This window comes from Buteo buteo, chromosome Z (assembly GCF_964188355.1).
Source record: "Buteo buteo chromosome Z, bButBut1.hap1.1, whole genome shotgun sequence".
Classification (NCBI taxonomy): Eukaryota; Metazoa; Chordata; class Aves; order Accipitriformes; family Accipitridae; genus Buteo; species Buteo buteo.
This window is the reverse complement of record NC_134204.1, coordinates 24,191,653-24,217,443: the sequence shown is the minus strand read 5'-3', so window position 1 is coordinate 24,217,443 and position 25,791 is coordinate 24,191,653. Positions and strand designations below refer to the sequence as shown.

Here is a 25,791-nt window from a genome sequence, read left to right as displayed (position 1 = left end):
CCTTCTAGTATCTCAGAAATTGTGACCTGTAGTTACACGTAGTCCTGCAAAAATTGGAAAATATCTTCCATAATAGACATGTCATGTGACACCTCAGAGGTAATTACAGTTTCTTCAAAAAAAAAGAAAAAATTAAATTGTTAGATGCCTTTTTTAAAGTTAAATAGTTCTGGAACACAGCATTTGAATAGGTATTGATCTTCTCTAAAAGTTTAAATTTTATTCTGTTATATCTTACAATATTTTTTTTCCCTTCCATGCTTCCTAGCTCAAGTACATAAAAATCTAACAAGATTGTGATGAAAACTAGTGAAAGTTCGATCTAAGGACATAGAAAACTCTATAATCTCTTCTGTATACATGCATTATAATTTGTATCAAATATTAGCTCAGAGCCAGATTCTTTCTATATGCAAGTTACCTTGAGATTCTTACCCAGAAGCTTTACAAATTGACAAAATAGGGCAAGTAATATTAGTGTAATGGAAGAAAAATCCTCAAATGGTATCTAGGAAGCATACAGATAGCAGAAAATAAATATCTGTAAGAAAGTGATTGAAAAGCTTCATCTGAATATTTTATGATGAATATTCTTTCCTGACAATTTTGGATAAGATCATTCATAAATACCTGGACTTACTGTTCTTTTCGTTTGGAATTCTGAGAAAAGATCATACAAAACCAGGAAGTGTCCTATGACTAAAAAGTTTATCCCAATCATCATCACAGCAATGGGGCTTAGTTCAATCAAAATTTCTTGGGTCTCTCTCAATTACGAGGCCATTATTTCAACCACAGACCGTTGAAGAAGCCCCATTCATGTAACGTTTGCATATACCACCCCAGAACAAAAGCAGACATAAATTAGCAAGATGGACAATTCAAGGAATGAGCTTTAACTTGCCTACTGATGTCTCCAACTCCTCAGAAATGTACACCTGTTAGAACTAGTTGATATCATTAAGGCTTTGAAGAGTTACAAGTTACTCAGGATATATGGGAAGGAGAACTTTGATGAGCTCGTGTGTTCTGGAGCCGTTCCTTTATTTCAGTACTTCAGGCAAGAATATATACTTCAGATTCATCCTGAAAACAATAATCTGAAGTCTTGGAATCATTAGAAATTTCTCCAATTAGTCAGGTGAAAGCAAATGCAGCACAAGGAACTGCAAGATCCCTAAAGGAAAATGTGGGCGGGGGAGTTTTGTATGGTGTTGACTTTGTAGTTGTTCCTTTTGTTGTTGTTGTTCTTTTTTGTAATTTGCACATTCAGTGATTAAGTAGATCATCATTACTGTTAGTGAACACCAGAAGTCATATAATTAAGGACTATTTTACTGCAGAATTCCAGTTTCTTCCTAACAGCAAAGTAGGAGGGAAAACAAAAACTGCTACAGTTTGAGCTTTTCAGCTCAAATGCACATCATGGCACTTGGGATAAACAGGGTACCTTTTCAGATGTGATTTAGCACACAAGATGAAAGTATTTCAAATGCCCATTCACTTTTGAAACTGAGACTACACACCAACACTTGCTACCACTAGCTTTCTCTCCACTGTAGTTTGCTTATATTGCAACCTTGGCTAGTCAAATAAATTAAGGAGCTGTACTGTAAGAAATGATTTTTGAAGTATACCGGAGTACTGACAAGATTGGAGGCAATTAAAAAAAAAAAAGCACACCCACTGACAAGCCATTTCAGTGACTGGGCTGACAAGACAGCCCTAAACCAGCTGTGTTGCGGCATACAAAGTGCAGCAGATTGCAAAACAGGGTTAAGAACACACCACCAGGGGCAAAGAGGAAAGGGGAAGAGTGGGAATGTCTTAACCAGGCTTCAGAAAGCTGGAGACAGCCTAGTAAGTACTGCACCCTTCATCTGAGATGGCTTAATTAGAAGGCTTTTTCAAAATTAAAAGACTAAAAGCCTGGGTTAGGGAAAAGGGATACACAGCTTGAATCTCTGGCTCCAAACAGGCTAGGATCATTTCAAACATTACAGGCCCTCCCTTACAGATCTTCTGTGGATAGTTTTAAGTTTACAATTTCTGTCAAAATGATTAAATAAAACACTTTTACTATGTCTTCACTACTCCCTTATCCCTGCTTGTTTCCTTTGCAGTATTTGAATTTATATGTGGGGTTTTTTTGTTTTGAAAATTGAAATGGTAGTAGAAAATAATGACCAAAATTACTTGAAAGATGAAAAAAATGCTTAGCTTCTCAAAAATAAGCCTATAAGGATGACTTACTATAATGTACAAACACATTAGCATGAAGCAAGTGTGCGCTATTACAGGTCCCTGCAGTTCAGTAAAGAAAAGCAAAAGGAACAAAACATAAATGTTTAAGCAGTCTTTCTAATCATGTGGATAATTTAATCTTAGACTAGACCAAGGCAATTGGTGGACTGCCCACCTCACATTTTACTCGTTGTTATGGGTTTGTGTGGCACGGGCTTTTTTTGGTAGTGGGGGAGGGGCCGCAGGGGTGGCCTCTGTGAGAAGCTGCGAGAAGCTTCCCCAGCTACAAGACAGACCCGCCACTGGCCAAGGCCGAGCCCATCAGCGATGGCGGTAGCGCCTCTGGGAGAACAGATTTAAGAGGGGGAACCAGCAGTGAGTAGGGGGATTGCAAAGTGAGAGGAACCCCTCTGCAGACAGCGAGGTCAGTGCAGAAGGAGGGGAGGAGGAGCGGGGGAGAAGGGGATGGCCCTGCAGCCCATGGTGAGACATCAGGCTGTCCCCCCCCAGCCCATGGAGGGGAGTGGGGGGAGCAGATGCCCACCTGCAGCCTGGGGAGGAGCCCACGACGGAGCAGGGAGATGTCCCCAAAGATGGTCGTGACACCATGGGAAAGCCCATGCTGGAGCAGTCTGTGCCTGAAGGACTGCAGCCCATGCAAAGGACCCACAACGGAGCAGTTCGTGAAGAACTGCAGCCTGTGGGAAGGACGCACGCTGGAGAAGTTTGTGAAGGACTGTCTCCTGTGGGAGGGACCCCACAGTGGAGCAGGGGACAAGTGCGGAGTCCTCCCCCTGAGGAGGAAGGAGCAGCAGAGACAAGCTGTGGGGATCTGATCCCAACCCCCACCCCCTGTTCCCCTGTGCTGCTGGGGGGAGGAGGTGGAGAGAACCAGGAAGGAGGGAGTGGTGGGGGGAAGGTGTTCAAAGGTTTGGTTTTACTTCCTAATATCCTTGTTTTGTTTTGATTTGTAGTAAATTAAATTGATTTTGTTTTTTCCCCAAGTTGAGCCTGTCTCTTGCCCGTGACCATAAGTGGTGAGTGATCCCTCCCAGGCCTTATCTCAACCCATGAGCCTGCCTTTTTATTTTCTCCTCATCCCACCATGGCCAGGGGCTGGGGGGGAGAGTGAGCGAGTGGATGCGTGGTGCTTTGTTACCAGCCAGGCTGAAACCACGGCAGTCCTGTATCAAAATTGGATTTCGTATAGGAACTGACTAATGAAATCAAATGGCATGTAACAGAAAAGGAAGACAAAGCAGACTAACCACTTCTGGTCTAAAATGGCAACATGCATCCATTTGATTGCTACAGTGAAGTCTTTCTTTGTCTTTTAAGATTAATAAAAGGAACTTTTTAAAGAGTTATGAGTTTGGGAGCAAGATGTTTGCTTAGTTCTTATGATTGGGGAAATTGGAATTTAATGCAAGAAGAGTTCAGAAAGTCTCTTTTTTTTTTTTTTTTTTTGCTAAGAAAGGTATTTTATTCTGGTTTTGAAGCATTCAATTTTATTCTTCTCCAATAAAGACTAACTAAAAGACTAACTCCAGAGTAAAGAAATATCTGCTTGGGAAGAGAGAAGAATAAAATAGTGGAAGTTCTAAACTATAACTTTGACAAAATATCTATTTTAACTTGTATGTTATTAGCTTTATTTAATGTACAAACACAGATTTTCATTGATGGCTTCTCAGAAGCATTTAAGGTTGGATTTTCAAAGGCACTCAGCTGGTTTAAGTCAGCTTTACTGGAATCCAGGGCTTCTGATAACTGTCAAGTTACTATCCCGGAATTGGTTTATTTCCTTATGTGTTTCATTTATCTGTCAAAACATCCAAACCAGCAAAACCTGAATTGGGTATAGCAAACTTTCCAAAAATCTAACAAAGCATTCCATAGTTGTCCTGCATGACAGTGTAGATTTGCACACAATTGTGACAAAATTATTTCAAATATTAATCATTTAAGTTTTTAATTCAACCAAGATGGGACGTAGTAATGGAAACAAGTCTATTGCAATGATCACTTTGTACTTCTCAAAAGTCTCACTGGCAAAAATTTTTATTCTTTTCTCTAGCATACTGCTAATTCAGCATGCAGTTTATCTTCAGATTTCAGAACAAACAACAGATACTGATTTCTATAATAAAGATGTAATCAAAGTGTCATTCTGGCTCTCTAGTGTTTGAACTTAAGTAATCTAAGGATACTTCAGAAAGTCTCTTCAGTCATGTACTGAAGAAGAAAGCAGGACTTCAATTAATAGATACTTTGGATTGCAGCTATCTTTTGTGGGCACAGAGGTCTGAACAAGACATTAATCTTGCTTCTTCTAATCTTCATGTGTTATCAGAGATTCAAAGTAATACCACAATTTGTCAAATACAGGTAGTCAGTTTGAGCAGACACTGCCACACAAATATATCAGTCAGCCTCTTCTGCTATGTACATCTCTTGGGCTGGATCAGTTGCTTAAGCAGTTTCATCCCAATTCATGCAGCAAACTAGTCAAGCTGGAATGCATAAACATCCCTTCTACCAGGGCTGCTGCTTCTTGGACCAACATTTACTTAAAAATATTTGGCAAACTGCAGCCTAAAAGCTGAAATGGAAAGCTAGACACTATTAGCTTCTACAATGCCGATGAAGTAATAGAGTTAATAAATGTAACTAAAAGGAAAACCAGCCAACATACCTTTGGAAGCTCTTCAATCTGATTAGCATCTAAATAGAGTTCTTCCAAGGTCTTTTCAAAAGTAAAAATCTCCTTAGGCACCTGTTCCAGGCTGCAGTGAGAATAATCAAGTGTAGTGACTGTCTCCTCCTCTCCACGCAGACAGCGGCATGGCACCAGCCGCACAAACAAATTCCGCTTTGTTGTCATTTTCAGGCACTGTAAAACAGAAATTGATCAATTTAAAAACAAAGACAACTTCAGAAATACATGGACAGCTTCTCAAACTCCCACTGGCTGCTAAATACTTAAAAAAGGAAGAAGTGTATACATATCTGTATATGTGTCTGTGTACACATATATATGAGAGAGAGGTGGGGGAAAGAGTATTTGTTTTCTTTTAAACACAACAGATCTGTAGGGGCATTAAATGGGGTTAAACCACCTACAGACCCCAGAACATGAAGTAAAAATTTAGCCTGTAACTTGTCACCTGCTAACACAGCCCTACACTGCAGAGAGGTAGAGAATTTTGAAGCAGCAGTTCTGAACTGTCAATTGTGCTTTTACAACATAGCTTATCCCTATCTTTACAAAGGTCATTGGGATGATATTTTTGCTTAATATAATAAAATCCACCCTCTACAGAGCATTAAAAAGTAACTATAGGAATGTTCGGGGTTTTTTTTTTGGTGATGAATAAGATTAAATTCATGCACCTTAACTGCAAATCCCTCATTTAAAGACAGAATACAACAAAAAGAAACAGTGTGGTTTCTACCAACTGTTCTACCTACAGTTTAAAAGGAAAGATTTCCAAGTGCACAAATAAAGAAGTTACTTCTTTTTGCGACTCCATTCAGTTTGGAAAACTTCAACACATCTTGCTGTGCACACTGGAACTAAGGAAATTTCACCTTGCTATGGAAATGTATCTTTCCTCCTTTAAACTCAATCATTGCTACAACACTCCCCTCTACTCTCCATGGCTTCTACAATACTTCCTACTCAGCAGGAGACAGTAAACCTAAATAGTGCAAGACTGACTAGCTAATTACTGACAGCATACACCAGCCATGTTCTGCCTCTTCTCTCCTCAGCAAGAGCACAAGTTTAGGCCTCTCTCCTTTAATTAACAATGCATTTTCACAAAATTTGGAAACAATCATCTTCAAAATGTCACCTCAAGTTTCAGGTTTGGTTGAAATCAGATGACAGACTCAACAATTTTTCAGGAAGGACCAACATGTGCAGACAGACAACACAACCATGTAAGCTTAACTTCCTCAGGAAATAGGTCTAAAAATAAGTACTTTTCCAAAACAGCACCAAGTATTTATTTTCTCAATCAAACTGTCAATGCTCCAAATTAAAATATGCTTTTTTAAAAATTTCAATTTTTTTTGGAATTGCAGAAATTATATTTCAACTTCTGGATTGGTGACAGAAAACTGTGTCTTTCTGACACATTCAGCAGACTGTACTTCAACTTTCAGACAGTATATTAGTAATACAAGGATAAAATAAAATACCATGGCCACTGCACTATATGAAGTCACAGGCTGCAAGAACCGTTTTCTTACTAAGACAAATTGAAGTCACACACTTGGATTTTTCTCTATGAGTAGCTAGCTTGCCAAGTACTTCACAGCATGTTTAATTTATATGACAACAGGTTGAGGGACTGCTGTACTTTACTGTTTTCACTAGATACAGTCAGTTTCTACATCCATCCATTAAAAAGATGGAAGAAGACTCTTCATTAGAACAGTGGGATGTGAAGACTTCCTTTTTTAACAATGCTTCAATGTTGCTAGGATTTTGTTACAATGTTGGTTATCTACCAGAACACTTCACAGTTGCATAAAACTCCAGCCATGTTATTTAAACAAAACAAAACAAAGTGATCTAAAAATAAAAATATTTAACTGTATTGCAGTGCAAAGAGTTTAGAGACTGCAAATTCCATGCTGGGGATTTCCGCAGAATGGGAAAGTCAGCAAAAGAAACACCGTAACCTCCTCCTGCTTCTTTCACAGGAACAGACTCCAGCATGACATCCTCCAGCCACCCACAACCAGATGCCAAAGATGCTACAGAAGCTGATGTGCTCACTGGGTCAGATCTACCCACGCCTTCTCCAAGCCTCAGAGGTTGCATGTGAAGACACAAGATGAATTCCATGGCCAACATTTACAAACGAAAAAGCCTTTAACAAAAAGAAATGTCTTCTAATTTTGTTATTACTTCAGAGATCTGCAGAGCTGTGGAAAACCACATCAATTCAGAAAGAAGCACCAACAGCAGTCTCTTCAAACCAGAGTATAAACAGAAGAAGATACGCCTTGGAAACAACAAGGACTGGAAGCAGAGATTGTATGTGCAAGTTGATTACCAGAAGTCTGGCAGGAGAAGACACACCGATATCATACTAGTTGCAGCCATCAATAAGTTGACTTTGTCCAGTCATTTCAACTTCTGAGAATTATACTTTGGTTTCTGAAATATGAAAAAGTTCACTACGTGGTTCATACATATAACAAAGTAAGATACCCTTTTTCATTGAAATCCCTCAAAAAGTGCATACATTACACTGTTTGCCCCCTCTTTTTTAGTGGCTGTTCTCTTCACCCCTGGTCTTACTTGCTCAGGTCTCAAAAGTTGCTGAAGCAACAAAACTCATAGGGCCTAACAATGCAAAACACACATACCTAACTTACTCCTTTATTTTGTCAGAGAGATCTTGAGCTTTGGGGCAGGGGGTGGGAGGGTTTAAAAGATCACCTGCATCCACAGCACTGTAAACATAGATCAGTAAACAAATGCCTGTACAACATCACACTGTTGGGTCATTATCTCCAGTCAGTTACCATGTCAGTTAAAGTACCTAAATTCACAGCTCACATTTCAAGCCAAAATAGTCAAACTCATAGTTAAGTATCAAATAAGCAACCTTCCCCCCAAACCATCGATTTGACCAGCTTGAACATACATCTAATTTTAATGTTTCAAAAACCAGAATGAACCAAGAGAGCTACATTTAAGTAAATGTAGGAAACTACGCAATGTGATTTAGTTCAAATTTGTCTTACATTTGTTCAATTTTACTTCTACACATATATGAGGAATTGTTTAGCACTGGTGTTCTACAACAAAGATGGCTGCCAATACTAGGAAATGGGTGCAGCAGAACAGTTGCAGCAAGTATTCCACACCACCACTCTTCTGCAATATATATATTTACATAGAGAGACAGTCAGACACACCACACACACCCCGGCCCCCATATGTCTGTCCACCTATCTTGTGGTCAGTTGCCCAAGCAAAAAAACTTGGAGGAAAGGAAGGATGTACTGCAGAAGAGAGTCCACTGTTATAATTACCAAAGACAGGAAAATGTGACATTGCACAGAACATGTGCTTTTCTTATATTGCTCAAAATGATAACTTCTCCATGGGTAGTTTGGGTAAATAGACTGAAGGTAGAAGGGAACACGAAGTATAGCATTGTTTCCCTTCCCACAAAACAGGGTAGTCTCACAAGCAGAAAAATCTTCATTTCATAATATGCCACAACATCAGACCATCTGAAGGCACCAAATCAAACAATGTAAGAGTGTTTTGCAGATCTACAACACCGAGATGGCTTATTTTTCTGCACCACTTTACAACTCCAGATTTTTATGAGGCAGAGCTACTAAAGAACTCAGAGGATGGGGGGGGACCCCACAAACAAAGCCCCCTTGTTCCCTAATCCATTAAAGCCTTGACACAAGTTTAACTCAGGTTCAGTGTTCACAGCCAACAGAGGAAAAATTAGGATCTTCATACAGTTAGGTTTTTTTTTACTTTTTGAAGGAATAGGAAGGGAAAAACACCTCTTTATATATAACCAGAAGCTTTTCTTTGTAATCATTAAGGGCTCAAAAGTTGGAAGGCATAAGGGAGAATTAGCTGTGTTCTGTTTGTGAAGACTTAATCTACCACCCCAAAAAACGCAGTGTTAAAAAAACACCTAGTTTACATTGATATGTTTGCTAATTATAAACTTTTTTTCCCCTCCATGAATCCTTTTTAGCATTTATTTCACACCTCCTCTTCCAAGCTTATTTGAGGATCACACCTAAGGATCAGAGATGCTGTAGTCTCTGTAGTAAACTCAAAAATGGCCGGTTTAAACTACACCAACATGTGTATTTCATTGAAGTATAGTCTTCTCCCATTCACATATATTAACTGTGACAGTAATAGAAAACAAATTCCACAATAACTACACAGAATGGGACAAAGGAAAATGTTACTATTGACCTGCCTATATCTTGAAGGCAGCGGCAACTACACAGACAGGTTTTCCTCTAGGAGTTCAATGGTGGTGAAGGCTAATTATTCTGTGAAGTCTCAAATTTGTGAGAAAACTTAGGTGCTTTCTTATATAAGTATGGTAGTTAATATAAGTATGGTATAACAGTAGTGCTTAACCAGTAAGATCAAAAAGAGAGGGAGATAAGAGTTCACAACTGAAAGACGTTTTGCTGTGAAACTGTACACAAATTATTTAATATAAGCTATGTCAAAACTTCATCTTATTTTTTCTGCCTTATATCTATATAAGTAGATAGATAGATATCAGTTCACATAGTCTATCCCATTTGAGATCATGAATGACTTGGAGCACTTTAAAGCTTCAGAATCGATAAGCAAGGCCAAACTGAGCAAAGACTATTACAGCATTTGTTCAAGAAGGCCACAATATCCATGAAAAAAAAAATTTAAAAAAATCAACTCTTCCATTTTGAAATTGAGGGTTTTCTACTTGCAGGTACATGTTTTCCCCTACCCAACTGATCAAACAGCAGACAAAGCATCTACTACCAGCCTCTGATTTAATCACAGCTATCAGCCCTCCGCTGTTACAAGCAGTGGTTGACTTGCTAAAAGCCAGTGAAGTAACAAGTGGAGAATACTGTGTATCTAATCAGTATCCAGAAAAAAATTACTGGAGAAGCTAGGGCAAAGCAAAGACTGTAACTCTATCAGATCTACACTGTAACAACAGTGGACTACCTGTGTGGCCAGTTGACCTTGACCAGCTGCCAGGCACCCATCAAGCCACTCTATCACTCCCAACTTTTCTGCCTCCTCCGCCTGAGTGGCACAGGGGGATGGGAAATGGGGGTTTTGGGTCAGTTCATCACACCTTGTCTCTGCCGCTCCTTCCTCCTCAGGGGAAGGACTCCTTACTCTTCCCCTGCTCCACTGTGGGGTCCCTCCCATGGGAGACAGTCGTCCACGAACTTCTCCAACATGAGTCCTTCCTGCAGGCTGCAGTTCTTTACAAACTGCTCCAAGCGTGGGCCCCTAACACGGGCTGCAGTCCTTCAAGAAGGGACTGCTCCAGCGTGGGTCCCCCACAGGGTCACAAGTCCTGCCAGAAAACCTGCTCCAGCGTGGGCTCCTCTCTCCACAGGGCCACAGGCCCTGCCAGGGGCCTGCTCCAGTGTGGGCTACCCACAGGGTCACAGCCTCCTTCGGGCACCCACCTGCTCCGTTGTGGGGTCCTCCACAGGCTGCAGGTGGATATCTGCTCCATAGTGAACCTCCCTGGGCTACAGGGGGACAGCCTGCCTCACCAGGGTCTTCACCATGGGCTGCAGGGGAATCTCTGCTCCAGCACCTGGAGCATCTCCTCCCCCTCCTTCTGCACTGACCTGGGTGTCTATAGAGTTGTTTCTCTCCCGTTTTCTCACTCCTCTCTCCTGGCTGTTGCAATGCAGCAGGTTTTTATGCTTTCTTAAATATGTTATCAAGGAGGTGCTACCAATATTGCTGACTGACTCAGCTTTGGCCTTTAGCAGGTCCACCTTGGAGCTGGCTGGAACTGGCTCCATCTGACATGGGGGCAGCTTCTGGCAGTATCTCACAGAAGCCATACCTGCAGCACCCCCTGCCACCAAAACATTGCCACCTACACCCAATACATTCTATAAATGGTGAAACATTTTTACCAAGTATAATAAAATCACTAGAAGCAGGAAAGCAAAGCATCGGTTTGAAAGACTATGACCTACGAAAGAAAGCAAGATCAACAGCAAGCTTGGATACACACTAAATATCAATCCAGAAGAGATAGCATCATCCAGTAAAACATTACTCCTTCTTGGAACACTTTGATGATTCCCTACATACCCCCATCATCCAAGTATCTGGCAGCCCAACAGCACCTGCAGATCCATCAGAACTCCATGGGACATTTTTATTTAACCATGTCTACCTATGTTTTGATGAGCATTTACAAAAAAAAACCAAAACAAAACAACCCCCCCTCCCAAACAAACAAAAAAACAGACACACACAGCCCCCCGAGTATCACATTACTTTGAAAATTCTGAACTCAGCCCTGTTGCAAGTAGAATTTAAATTCACAGTAATTTTGTTCCTTATCTCTGTTAATTTGGTCTAAAAGCAATAGTTTCACTGTAACATTAGTCCCTTAAATTTCCTGTCTGATGCTAACAGGATGTGACTGCTCATGCTCTAAGCTGGTGAAAGCACTTTTCCCCCCATCAAGCCTTTCAAAAGGGTGTTTACCAGTTACATCAGCAGCAGAGCTGAAAACAAAACCAACTATCAGATGTTTATACAGACAGGCATGAACAACTAGGCACAAAAATATCTGGTCAGGTTCTTCTTAGCCCACTCCACTATCTACAAACAAGTTCAGAATTATGGAGCTGAGGGTATGTAAACACAGGCAAGGGAAGGATTGTGTTGGGCAGCACGGAACTTAACATGCAGTCTGACAAATACAAGAAGGCTTATTTGGCCAACTGATAGAAGTCCCAACATACTCCTGTTGAAAAAAAGAATTATGAAAAAAAAAATTGTTATTTATTAAGAATCTTATTTAATCCACTTTAAAAAAAAATCAACAAAAGAATTTACATCAAAAAATCAGTAGGAAATGAAGCTTCTTATACTGGACATAAAGACATAAACCAGTCTGTCTTTAGAGATGTTAAAGGTTTTTCTCTTCCTAAAGCAGCAACACATGCCACAGAAGATACCAAGACACAGGCTATTTGCCTTGTTGATGAAAGATACTATATTGTGAAAACTCACAGCACAATTAAATGAATCTCTTACAGCTAATGACAGCATTAGTCCTCATGAATTTTGGGAAACTGTAAACTTCTTAGTACTTCAGGGAACACAAAACATCCTCAGCTCTGAACAGTAACGTAAGAAATGACTTCATACCTCCTGCTCACCAGCAAATCATGTAAAGAAGCTGGGGCGGGCACTAAGAGGTTTGTTCAGGCTTCCCCTAATATCAGTCCAATCCCCAATCTCTTGGACGGGAATGGCAAAGTCTTAATTTAACAGACAGCAACAAGCACCTTGCAAACCCTAGCTTGGAAGTTTGTTTCTCTGCAATCCTTTTACTTGTTCTCTGTAGGAGAGGAAAGTATGCCTCAAACCTGATGGCCACTGACAAGGAGCTGAAACATGAAAAGACAGCACGTAATGTGAAGAGACTGCCTCTTTTTAAGTGGCACTGGCATTCTCTGGTTGAGCTGTCGAAGCCTCATTTGGTGACAATGCCAAGTTAAAAGTATTTTCACCTCCTCCTCCCTCTCGTCCAAGCTATTTCTTCCTGTCTCTTTTAGAAAAAAAATATTTTGCAAAACTGGATTGGTTATGTCATTCATTTCACTGAATGAGACTGGCAAACACTCAGGTCAGTACAAATCAATGAACCACAGTGCTGCACTCTGGGGCAGAGAACAAGCAGTAGGAAATAAAAGGGATTTTGGAACCTTTTCACCATTTTAATGTGAAGCTATAGTCTGACCTCCCTGCTCCCAATATAAAAACAATGCTCAACTGCATCCATGGGTGCACGTCCTCATGTAGGCAGGGAACACCAAAAACCACACCGTATTTGCTCACATACAGCATTCAGAACAAAAGAAATAAAAGGCGTTACTCATGAAACAACAATGGTGAATGGTAACAACAAGAGGAAGAACATGTTAGTAAATACCGTAAATAATAACCCATTGTTACATGCAAAAATATGAAGAATGCTTGCTACACTTTTTTGAGAAAATAAAGGGAACAGAGAGGGCAGAAATCAGTTTTGCTTTTACTGATCCAACAGCTGCTAGGATATAAGCAAAACCAGCGATACTCTACTCCTAGCTTGCTGAAATACAAAACTCAAAGCTGGTAACAAAACTCAAAGCTTTTCTTGCGGTTAACTACTTTCCAAGCTCTCAATGACTATATATATTAAAAACAAACAATCAAACAAAACCCAACAAAAACTAAACCCCTCAAACAAACCAAAACAAAACACAAACAAGAACACCCACCCACCTCCAAGGGTCAGGGCAGCAAGACAATTTCAGGTAACTTGCAGAAGAGCAACGCCAGGTGTGAATTCTGGAGACATTTGCTTAAATTATCGACTTCTTGTATTCTATGAAGTAAATTCTAACCAGATTTCAATTTACTATTTCTATTTTGTTTTGCTTTAGAATATTCAGAAATCCTTTACACAATTAAGATCTGAAGTTCTTCATCAAACTACTTTATAAAACCTCTTTACTTAGTTGTAACAGTGTTGATGGTATCAATAGCTTTTTCTTGGTTCAATAACAGCATTCTCCCACTTTATTGAAACTAGAGATTATCTAACCAGATATTTGTTGCAACAGTTATTTTCCAGCTTAGAAATTTATCTAAACACTAAAATAAACCTAAAGAGTTATTATGACAAGTAAAACCCACCCTAAGCATATAAAACAAAATCTTTGGAATATTTATTTCTATTCATTTCTGTAACTGTAAAAAAGCAGCAATACAACAAAGCAGTCAGTACTTGGCCTTACCATGCCAAAAGCTTAACAATGACAAAACCAGATTGACTTTGTGAAAACAAAACAACAAAAGTATTATTTTTAAACTGAGAAAAGAAGAAAAAAACCTCTTGGCAAATACCTATAGTAACATATTCTACTTCAAGTACAGCCTTTAACTGAAGTGCAGTAATATTCAATATTCTTATAATCCTAGACCAAGGCATCAGTAAGACACAGGTATATGAGAGTACAGATCTGTCATTTAAGGCAAGATACATTACAGAAACATCCTCAGCCAAAAAAAGAGGGTGAGAAAAATTATAGCTTAAGTTTTCAGTAAAAAATAAATTTAAAAATGTTCAGATACCCAAACAATGGTAATTTTGGCTTTTCTTAATATTTATCTTGACCTTTTGTATTAACACTACATAGTAACTACACAGTAGCACACACACACCCTGCCACTACACAACTGCAGCCCAGGTAGTTGCAACTTAGCTCTCACACATTTCCTTTTGCTCTTTTTCTGAGGCAGCCCTAGAAAGTAACTTCTATCTGGACAGGCAATCTATCCAAGTAAGCGCCACTGTAACATTTCATCTGAAGAACAGTCTCTAATTGTATACCATTAACAATGCTGCTGAGATTAGCATTAGATCTGAGCTTCATTTCTGATGTTTGACTTGATTGCATATTCTTTGGGTATGTATTTGAAGTGTTACTAAGAAAACATTAAGAGAAATAAACTGATTTTTAAAACCACTGTGCTTGAGTCTCACCCATTTCTCCTCCCCAAATCAAAAAAAGCCATATAAATTCAAGGATATCTACTATGACAAACTGAAGTTTGAAGTAAACTGCAGGAGCCCCTCAAACCTTCATGGAATAATCAAAAAAAATTGAACTTTTTTAAAAGCCATGACATTGGTATTTCAGTATTTCAACACTGATGTTTTCCAATGGCTAAAGGTTTCCTTTACATTATGGAACTGATTTGTTTGGGTTTTTGTGTTTGTCACTGTTAATACACAGCTGGGTACATGAAATATTTATCTCAATAGGATACTGAAGTGAACTCCATCCCCCACTAGCCACCATAACCTCTTTTTTTTTTTAAAACGTGCAGTAGAAATAATCATAGCTACTGTACAGCTAGCAATCACAGCTCTGTGGTACAGCTAGATGTACCAAGCTACTTTAGAACTGCTTTGCTTTCAGAATCCACTGACTTCTACATTAAATAACTCCATTTTCATTCATTGTTGCTGTGAAAAAGATCCATGGATACAAACAGGACAAGTTCCTGACTTTCTATACAAAGAAAACAATGGAAATTAAATACACAGAGCAACCAGACTAAGAGATGGTAAGCCTCTGGAAGAGGTATAAAACCATATTAAACAGCTTATGCTTTGGGTTTAGTCCTTTGAGGGATTATGCCTGGATCTACTGTATGAGTAAATGCTGTGTATCTCATACTCTCAACATCTATTCAAACAGAAAGGAAGCAATACTGTCTTAATTTCTCCAGTTGTAACAACATAGTCAAAAGAGATGAACCAGCAAAGAGGAAGTGAAGGGAAGAGGCATTGCTAGTCATTTGCCCATAGGAAGCAACAAACCTTATGGAGCAGTAAGCACAGCTGAGGTAGTGCGGCAACAGCACAGTTTCTTAGCTCAGTGGAGAATGCCAAAGCACATAAAGCCTACAGCCTCGTAGGCTACACAAAAGGCTGGAACATGCAAGCATGTGCACATGCTTCTATCTTCTTAAGTATGTGCTGCTTGTAGCAATGCCAGATAAAATATGCAGAATATTTTGTATGGTTTAAAGTAGTATTTTATAGTAACTTGCAAAATTACAGTCACTGAAGTGTCAATATTTATTAGCATTTCCAAAATCTGAGCAGCGCTATTAATAAAATTAGAGCAGATGGAAGCTGCTGGCATATGTTGTTGGGGATTTTTTCGTGGGGGGAGTATGCAATAACAACTCCTCCATGGAAATTCATAGAGTTCTGAACAAAAAATATTCTATTGGTCATCCTTTTTATTAATGAGAAATACTTGCCTCTAGAAAACCTTACAATATGAGGCAAAAGCAACTTAGTGCCATCTGCACTGGCATAATTTAATAAAGAAAAAAGCTGATTCTGAGCATGTGTTGCTTTTCCATAGATCTTTGAACAGAAAATTGAACTTCATTTGGCTTCTTAATACTTTTCATATTCTAAGTATGCTCTCTAGCTAAAGAATGTTAATACACCAGTAAGAGAGAAATGATTCGATGTGATGTTCGCCTAGGCTTTAGATCAGCAAACCAGAAAGAAAGACAGTAAGAGGCCCAATAAGCATTCAAAGCATTTTTTTCAAGCATCTTTTATCCAAGTTTTTAAAAAGCATGCTTATCTTTCCCGAGAACTAAAAAAAAAATAATTTAAAAAGCAGTATAAAATGCTAAAGCTCCACAAGCCAAAACATTCAATAATGGACACTGAGCTTTAAAACAGATTTATTTTCCTGCAACTTAGTTTCCCATATATTGGCCTTTCTACATATGTGCACAATTACATGTAAATATATTAACATTCACTTGGCTCTTCAACAGATACTTATAACTGAAAAAAATTGCCTTCAGAATAACATGAGAGATGATGCAGAATAAAATTCAAGTGCTTTGAAGGTGGTTATTACAACATATGAATAAAGAAGAGGATTTCTATTTTAATATACTGTGCAGTTGGTCCAGAGGAAAAAAAAACAAAACACGTACTTACCACTGTGTTACTTTTTTCTCCCTGCTGCTTCTTCCCTGAGCTTTCAAAGCCAACATTCTGTTTAAGACAAAGGTACAAAAATTAGTCCACTCTATTCCTACCAGATAAGAACAAACTGATATTTTATTGTATTGGATATTTATTTTGCTGTCAGAGTTATGGTTTTGTTTTTTAAAAAGAAAAGCTGTACATGTGTGTGAACAGCAGCTTAAAGATTTCAGAGAACTTGAAAGACTTCCAAGACAGTAAAAGTTACATATATACTTTTGGGGTAGATTATTTTGTGTGTGTACATAGTACAAAACGTTGCTTTTTGTGCAACTTTAGTTTTTATTTTATAGCATTCTGTCTACAAAGTTGTTTCATTTCTACTCCATTTTTAGTTGCGGTATTATTAAATCTCTTATATTAGACACCTCTTGCGCACAATTCTGAAGAAAGTTAAGAAAAAATACATCAGAAATTAACAGAACATGAAGCAAGCATGCTTCTGCATCATTAACATTAGAAATTTTTCACAAAGTTGCAGAACATTTAATAAGGCATATCAGATCATTGACGCTATCTTCACTGAAGTGGAACAATTATAAACAAAAACATCCAGTGCATTTGACTGAACACATTCAAAATTAGTGGCTGGACCTATGGAAAGGATAAATTTTGCCTCCAACAAAGTCAAAAGGAGAACATATCTTCAGAGGAATTAAATGTCACTATGGTCAGGATTGGTCATCTAACTGAGCATGGAGTCACGTAGAACAGCTAAGAAGCTGAGTCAGGCAGAGCATAATGTGTCAAATTTCTAGTACCTAGAAAAAAAAACTTCAGTTGTGGGGAGCACAGGTAGAAGCACAGGTAGTATCTTCATTCAAAGGATTTACTTATAAATGGAACCGTATTTCATTTCTTTCCAATGAAAAGGAGAATCATGCCATCATAAAATCATCATAAATGTGTGTCGTGGTTTAACCCCAGCCAGTGACTAAGCACCACACAGCTGCTCGCTCACTACCCCCCACCCAGTGGGATCAGGGAGAGAATCAGGAAACAAAAAGGTGAGATAAGAACAGTTTAATAGGACAGAAAGGAAGAAAGTAATGAGAACAATAATAATAATAAAATTACAATAATAGTAATAAAAGGATTGAAATGTACAAAAACAAGTGATGCACAATGCAATTGCTCACCACTCACTGACCGATGCCCAGTTACTTCCCGAGCAGCGATCTGTCCCCCCAGGCCAACTCCCCCCAGTTTATATACTGGACATGACGTCACATGGTATGGAGTACCCCTTTGGCCAGCTTGGGTCAGCTGTCCTGGCTGTGTCCCCTCCCAACTTCTTGTGCCCCTCCGGCCTTCTTGCTGGCTGTGCATGAGAAGCTGAAAAATCCTTGACTTTATATATAAACACTACTTATCAACAACTGAAAACATCAGTGTGTTATCAACATTATTCTCATACTAAGTCCAAAACATAACACTATACCAGCTACTAGAAAGAAAATTAACTTTATCCCAGCCAAAACCAGGACAATGTGTCCTCAAAAAATTCCTTAAACGGATTAAAATAAAAATTGTTGCAGGAGGAATTGAAGTTCCTTGGTTTGGGGTAAGAAACAAGCAGCAGTACAACCACAGAACAATGATGTCCTCTGAAGTCACGACTGCCACAACAGGATTGCACTATAACCAACTTTCACACGTTACATGTCCTATTCCTCATTCAGGAGTCACTGGTGCCAGCTTCTGCATTCATACCAAATGGACTCCAATGCACCGTACTGCATAAACCTGTTCATTTATTTGCAATAGAAGGACAACCAGGGCATGTAAATAGCAAAGTGAAAAATTAATATAGGTAAAAGTAATATTAAAGCCTCAAGTCTTTCAAGTTTCCTCCTGAAAAAAAGCCTCTATCACTTTATCCAGCCTCAGAAATACAGAACAGCAGTACTCAAGACAATTAAAAAGATCAAGAAAGACAGCAAGGATCAAACCAGATTCTGAAACCTGGGTTCTTAGGAAAAAGTATGTCAAACTGCCATGGCTGTATGCTTCTTTCCTTTCCCACAGTGCTTTGCTCCTACTGAAAAACTAATCTTTACGAAAGCTGTTCAGAGGCACTGTACACAAGCTCCCAAACAGAAGAAAGGCAAGTTTGCAATAGCTCTGCTAAGATAAGCAGAATTAATCCAGAGAATACGATAGTGCAGGGCTGGATCTGACAGCTGGACAGTCAGGTGATTGTGTCTCTGAAAGAAAAAGTTGTAAGGTCAAGACTTTGCAGGCGGAGCATTCGGACTAGAAAAATGATCAAAGAAATAGCTAGGTCCATAATCATCACAAAAACAACAAACCAAAAGGGATTACTTTTGCATCATTTCCTGACACCTGTTAGGCTGCCTCTGTTGAAATGCCCAGAAGAATAAAATCCAGTGGCAGGGAGAAATTACCAAATCATGAACTGTTTACAGACTTCCAAATCAAGTACAAGGAACTCATCCAATCCCAACCATCCAGAGGAGATAATACAGCAAGTGGGATGTGTGTGCTTCGGGGGAGGAATACACACCACCACCTGGATATTTCAGGTCATTCTGCTTTGGAGTTTACACAGCTATACACTGAACAGAAGACAGCAGTTACAGAATGAGACAAGAACAATGAACTCACTGCAAACGATATTACCTTAATGTCACTTGAAACTCTGACATTGAGTCAGATAACCTGAAGCCTGTACTGGAAAAGAACAGCTAAGAGTGTGCTGTAACTACAACTGTAAGCACAGATGAGTTTCCAATAGCAGGTACCTACCAGGCTTCCACACATCCACATTGCCAGGTCCAGTTTGCAGGAAAGAACAACAAACTCTCAAAGAAAATAGACAAGGGTATTCCGAAGAGCCCAAGGTAACTACGCACCATGACCTCAACTAGCTCACATCACCACTTTCCTACTTGTTTTGCACAAACAGTAACAGGTGCTTTAGATGACTAGTGATAAATTACCCTCAAGGTAAAAATACCTAATGAAATCTTATTTAACCCTCATGTGCTCTAGCACATGGTATCAACCACATCAGACTGAGGCTCAATATCTGTCAGGTTCCTCCAACCAAAAAAGTAGAGCAGAAGAGCCCTAATGCTCAGCTTAAGATATGGGGAGAGTACTTGGAGGAACTATTGCATGTGTTCCTCCTGCTCTTACCCTTCCTGGGGTATAACTCAACTGCTGCTAGAAAATGCTTGCCAGATGGACTGCTGGTCTGCTCCAGTGCAGCTGTTCTGATCACTTTACTGCACCCTGGAGGCTGCTGCTCACATCTCCAAGTATTTCAGTTTCAGCTTACCACTGGTTTTAGATGAGCGAGGCCTGCAATTGACTCAATAAATCTTATTTTAATTTTCACACATTTCACCTCAAATCCTCATCATTCTTTCAACTGCTTATTGGAAGACTCTGAACAGCTATTGATGAACCCAGAACACCAGTGGCAAACTTTCAAGCAACAAATCAGGAAATAAGGTTATACTTCAGTACACTGAATGACAGTGAACAACCCCCAGGCAGTTTTTACTTTCTCCAGTCTGTTTAAAAAAAAAAAAAAAAAAAGGCAGGGAAATCACAACACTTATGCTCTTCATTTAAGGAAGGGTTGGAAATAAATATCTTAAAAATTGCTTGCTTCAGAGACATTTCAGGCAGCCTTCAGCCCATGAAAACCACCCTCTATTTTAAATAGTGAAAACAGTAAAACACTGAATTATTTGAAGAAATATTAAGAAGAAGCCAGATTATCTATGCTTGCTCTTAAATATCTACTCACATTCAGTAAGAAAGTATGTTTAGCTAAAAAGACTTTAGATTTATCAAAATTATCCATAACAGAGATGCACATTAAGCAGAAGTAGATCTCATACTGCAGCACTAAAATCTATCTTGTAAACCGAGATCAATTTCAGGCCAATGAGGTGAGTTATGTTTTTTTCCTTTTGGAACAGGGACCAGGAAGATGAAGGGTTCAGAGGCATGCCACAGAAGTGCAACTGTACACACAATCAGCATCACTATCCTCAGTGAAGGAGATTTTGCCTGCACAAGGATACCCATAAGCACAATATTTTTATTAAGTATCAGGGGAGTATACACAGATGTGCACAATCATTTCATACACAACAACAATAAAGAAGTTTTATTGTCAGTGGTTACTGGCAAGATTCCTATTCAATCACAGCCTGCTACACAGGTGAGAAATGCATGCCTTACAGTGAGCAAGATTTGAAAAAAAGAATACCATATGATCTTGATTGAGGAAATAAAAGATAAACACAGCTGGCAAAATATTTATCTCTAGATGGCATACCTTTTGAAATCAAACAGACATTTTGCACAAAATCGAAAGGTCTGCAGACCACAGACAGTTTAGTTAATCTTGGATTCCCACACTGGGGAACCAGGATGGGCAAGAGGGGAAGACCAGGAAGACACAAAGGATTCAGAGACCATTCTCATGACAGAGTGCATCTTGTTTTTCCTGGAAGCAGATGCTGTCACCATGTCTCACTGTTTCTTGTTACTTTTGTTTCTTTCCTTGCCTCTAAAATGTCTGGCTTTGGTTCAATCTCTGCTGCATGGATTGTCTCATTAATGAAAACCTGACAAGCTTCAAGAGTGGCACTATCTTTCCAGTGGTCTTGGGTGGACAAGTTTGTATTGGGTTTGCATGGCAAGCTTTTGGTAGCAGGGGGACTACAGGGGCAGCTTCTGTGAGAAGCTGCTAGAAGCTTCCTCCATGTCCAATAGAGCCAATGCCAGCCAGCTCCAAGACAGACCCGCCACTGGCCAAGGCCGAGCCCATCAGTGATGGTGGTAGTGCCTCTGGGATAACGTATTCATAAAGGGGAAAAAGTTGCTCCACAACAGAAACTGCAGAGGCAGAAAGGATTGAGAACATGGGAGAGAAACAAATTCCAGACCGCCAGGTCGGTGAAGAAGGAGGGAGAGGAGGTGTTCCAGGCGCCAGAGCAGAGATTCCCCTGCAGGCTGTGGGGAAGACCATGGTGAGGCAGGCTGTCCCCCTGCAGTCCATGGAGCTCCATAGTGGAGCAGATATTTTTACCTGCAGCCTGTGGAGGACCCCACAACAGAGCAGGGGGGTGCCTGAAGGAGGCTGTGACCCTGTGGGTAGCCCACACTGGAGCAGGCTCCTGGCAGAACCTGTGGACCCATGGAGAGAGGAGCCCATGCTGGAGGAGATTTGCTGGCAGGACTTGTGACCCCACGGGGGACCCATGCTGGAGCAGTCTGTGACTGAAGGACTGCAGCCTGTGGTAGGGACCCATGCTGGAGCAGTTTGTAAAGAACTGCAGCCTGCAGGAAGGACTCATGTTGGAGAAGTTCATGGACAACTGTCTCCCATGGGAGGGACCCCACAGTGTAGCAGGGGAAGAGTGAGGAGTCCTTCCCCTGAGGAGGAAGGAGTGGCAGAGACAAGGTGTGATGAACTGACCAAAACCCCCATTCCTCGTCCCCCTGCGCTGCTGGGCAGGAGGAGGTAGAGAAAATCAGGAGTGGAGTTGAGCCTGGGGAGAAGGAAGGGGTGGGGAGAAGGAAGGGGTGGGGGGAAGGTGCTTTAAGATTTAGTGTTACTTCTCATTACCCTACTCTGATGTGATTGGTAATAAATTAAATTAATTTTCCCCAAGTAGAGTCTGTTTTACCCATGACAGTAATTGGTGAGTGATATGTCCCTGTCCTTACCTTGACCCAAGAGCCTTTCATTCTGTTTTCTCTCCCCTGTCCAGCTGAGGGGGGGAGTGATAGAGCAGCTTTGGTGGGCACCTGGTGTTAATTATGCTATATTACCTTAAGCGGTGAGACTGACCTACTTGAGGTTTTGTTACCTCCTAGCACCAATGCTGTCACAGCTGCTGACAACCAGAATCCTCCAACACAGGAAGAGGACAGCTGATGGCACATTCTCAGTAATCACACGAAGATTCACATTTGCTTCCAGCATGCCCCCAAATAACCTGTATTTGGCAACACTCTTGATATACTGCAGGGGACATGCAGTTGAGAAGTGTTCTGCCAAGGGATATGGGTATGCTCATCAATAACAATGGAATGGAAAAGGCACTTCTATATGTCCCTGACTGGCTACTTGCTATACAAATTGTATTTTAATATTATAAGTTTCGTTGTTTTGCCAGAGTATCTACAGTTCTACTAGAGATTTTTCTAATTATCTTAAAACTGAATGAAAAGGCTACAGGATAGCAAAATGAAACTTTGTTCATTACTTACGATATCATAACAGCACTTTTGGACAAGACATTTAAGGAAACACATTCATACCTGCACATACACAGATAATCAGATCTGCTGAATTTTGTTTTTGATTGCTTCCTCTTAGGGAAGCTGGTCAAAAAAGGGTCTTCAAGGCATAAATTAAGATTGTGAATTTGCAATGGGGTTGTATGCTGAGGTTTTGGTAGTTTGGGAGGGGCTGCAGGGTTGGCTCCTGTGAGAAGCTGCTAGAAGCTTCCCTGGCTCCAAGTCAGACTCACCTATGGCCAAGGCCAAGCCAAGCCCATCAGCGATGGTGGTAGTGCTTCTGGGAGAACAGATTTAAGAAGGAGAACCTGCAGTGGAAAGGGGAGTGGGATGTGAGAGAAACCCCTCTGCAGACAGCGAGGTCAGTGAGGAAGGAGGGGGAGGAGGAGCGGGGGAGGAGGGGATGCCCCTGCAGCCCGTGGTGAGATGTCAGGCTGTCCCCCCCCAGCCCATAGAGGGGAGCGGGGGAGCAGATGCCCACCTGCAGCCCAGGGAGAACACCACGCTGGAGCAGGGAGATGTCCCCAAAGATGGCCGTGACTCTATGGGAAAGCCTGCACTGGAGCAGTCTGTGCCTGAAGGACTGCAGCCCATGGAAAAGACCCACGCTGGAGCAGTTTGTGAAGAACTGCAGCCTGCAGGAAGGACCCATGTTGGAGAAGTTCATGGAGAACTGTCTCCCATGGGAGGGACCTCACCCTGAGGAGGAAGGAGCAGCAGAGACAAGGTGTGATGAACTGACCCCAACCCCCATTCCCCATCCCCCTGCGCTGCTGAGGGGGAAGACATAGGAAAAATCAGGAGTGGAGTTGAGCCCGGGAAGAAGGGAGGAGTGGGGCGGGAGGGAAAGTGTTTTAAGATTTGGGTTTACCTCGCATTATCCTGTTTTGATTTGAATGATAAATTAAATTGATTTTGGTTTGGGTTTTTTTCCCCCAAGTTGAGTTTGGGTTTTGCCAGTGACCATAATTGGCGAGTGATCCCTCCCTGTCCTTTTCTTGACCCACAAGTGTTTTTTTTCATATTTTCTCCTACCCATCCCACCGGGGGGAGGAGTGAGCAAGCTACCTCCTGGTGCTTTGTTACCAGCTGGGCTTAAACCACAATAAAATTTGACCTCAATTTTTTTAAAGAAACTATTTCCAAATTATTTCTTTCATCTGTGTGGTTATAGCTACAAAAACTCTCCCTGTGTAAGTGTTCTGAGTGTGAAGCATGGTTTTGCAACAAAACAAACATACCTAGATATAGAAAAACTGCCTGGGGTTCAAAATCTCCCTTTATAGTAGTGCAATTAGTGGAGAAATGACCAATATGTCTGAGTTTGATCTCACCAGTGAAAAACTGCTATAATGCATGCACACCAGATAGGAGGAGTTTCTCAACTCTTAAAACTGAAAGGAATCATTTATGAATCAAGATGCCTTTTTCTCAAAGCATAAGCCTCAGCATGTATGCTCTGAAAAGTTCTTCTATACTAAGAACAAAATATAACATTGTTATTAACCATAAACTATTATATCTACCACATCATCAGAAGGCCTAGGTGTTGCAGATGAGATAATCATATTGAGACTTTTAATTACCTTTAAGTCAAATATTCCCCCTACAAGCAGCAAGATAGAGCAGTGTTTTCCACTGTTTGCCCCAAATAATTATAATTGCAGAATGACGGAGGTTGGAAGGGACCTCTCAAAGTCATGTGGTCCAACCCACTAACACTACCACAATCAGGGCCAACTTCAACATTTGATCCAACAAAGTCAGAAGCTACTTTTGAGTTAAGGTCAATGTCAGTATGTACAACAGAAAGCAGGTTAGTTGGCTTATTTGGAAACATTTCCAGGGGAGGAAGCTGAGATTTAGTGCTTTTTGTGAACCATGGAGATATATGTTTCTGTGCCTCCACTCTAGCAAAATTATGTAGTCAATGCAATTGCTATTTGAGATACTCTTTTTCCAAGTCTTACTAAAGCAGCTGAACAATCACACATTGAATCAATCATTCATGAATTCATGATATACAATGATTCATCTCACAGTAATTCCAGTATCCTTTCCTACTGTGAAAATAAAAGTATCAGGAAAATCCCTTTATAGAACCAAGATGGCTTATATCGATAGATGGAAACGAAATTAGAGAAATAACTATTTAGCTGGAAATTATTTCTACTTTAGAGGAGGTAGCAAATACATTCCACCGAAGTAGATTCAGTGTTTGGACTTGCAAATTATAATTTCTATAGACTAAGGCTGCTTTGCAAAACAGTAAATGTGAGGAGTATTAAATTGTTGCTATATACTGTTGCTAATAATTCTGCTTAAGGCTTTACTGACATTTACTGGTTCTGTTACTGTGATGTCATTTCATTAGTTCAAACAACCAGAGACCAAGCTAGGAATGAAAAACAGAGAAAATAGAGACATGACACTGATTTTATACTCCAATCTTATGCTAAAAATTAAGAATTTTAGGAAGGCTTTAAAACCAAGCATTTGAAATATTAAAACACCAGGCATCCTTAAACACTGTATTTATTTAATATAGGCTTTTTAAACACAAAATAAACAGGTTTAGTGATCTATTTTCACATCAACTTGTTTCTTGTCTCTGTAGTACACAACACAGCAGTATCTGAACTTCGATTAACAAGAAACAAACCATGCACAACAAAAAATTACCTGATATCTTCGATCAAGGAGATATGGCTTCCTGGACTATTTACCTTGACGTCACAGACCACGCTTAGGGACCACCAAACCAGCAGGTCTCAGAACACTAACAGTCTGCATCCCATGCACTGTCACAATTCTTTACCACATTACTTTTCTCTAAGTGACATTTGTGCTAACTCACTGACTAGAAGTGAGTAGCTGTGCCAAGCTACACACC

At 40.1% G+C, this 25,791-nt stretch overlaps 1 protein-coding gene across 8 annotated transcripts in view; it reads right to left on the bottom strand.

Moving 5' to 3' along the window:
* The window catches only part of ERBIN (erbb2 interacting protein), a 127,342-nt gene that overhangs the window by 63,304 nt on the left and 38,247 nt on the right, over positions 1-25,791 (bottom strand). For all 8 annotated transcript variants that reach the window (XM_075020886.1, XM_075020890.1, XM_075020892.1 and 5 more), the window contains 2 exons: positions 16,560-16,616; positions 4,940-5,137 (listed from right to left, as the gene is read on the bottom strand). In XM_075020886.1, the coding sequence (XP_074876987.1) occupies positions 4,940-5,128 (189 nt within the window). In that variant the 5' untranslated portion in view covers positions 5,129-5,137; positions 16,560-16,616. The remainder of the gene's footprint in view (positions 1-4,939; positions 5,138-16,559; positions 16,617-25,791) is intronic.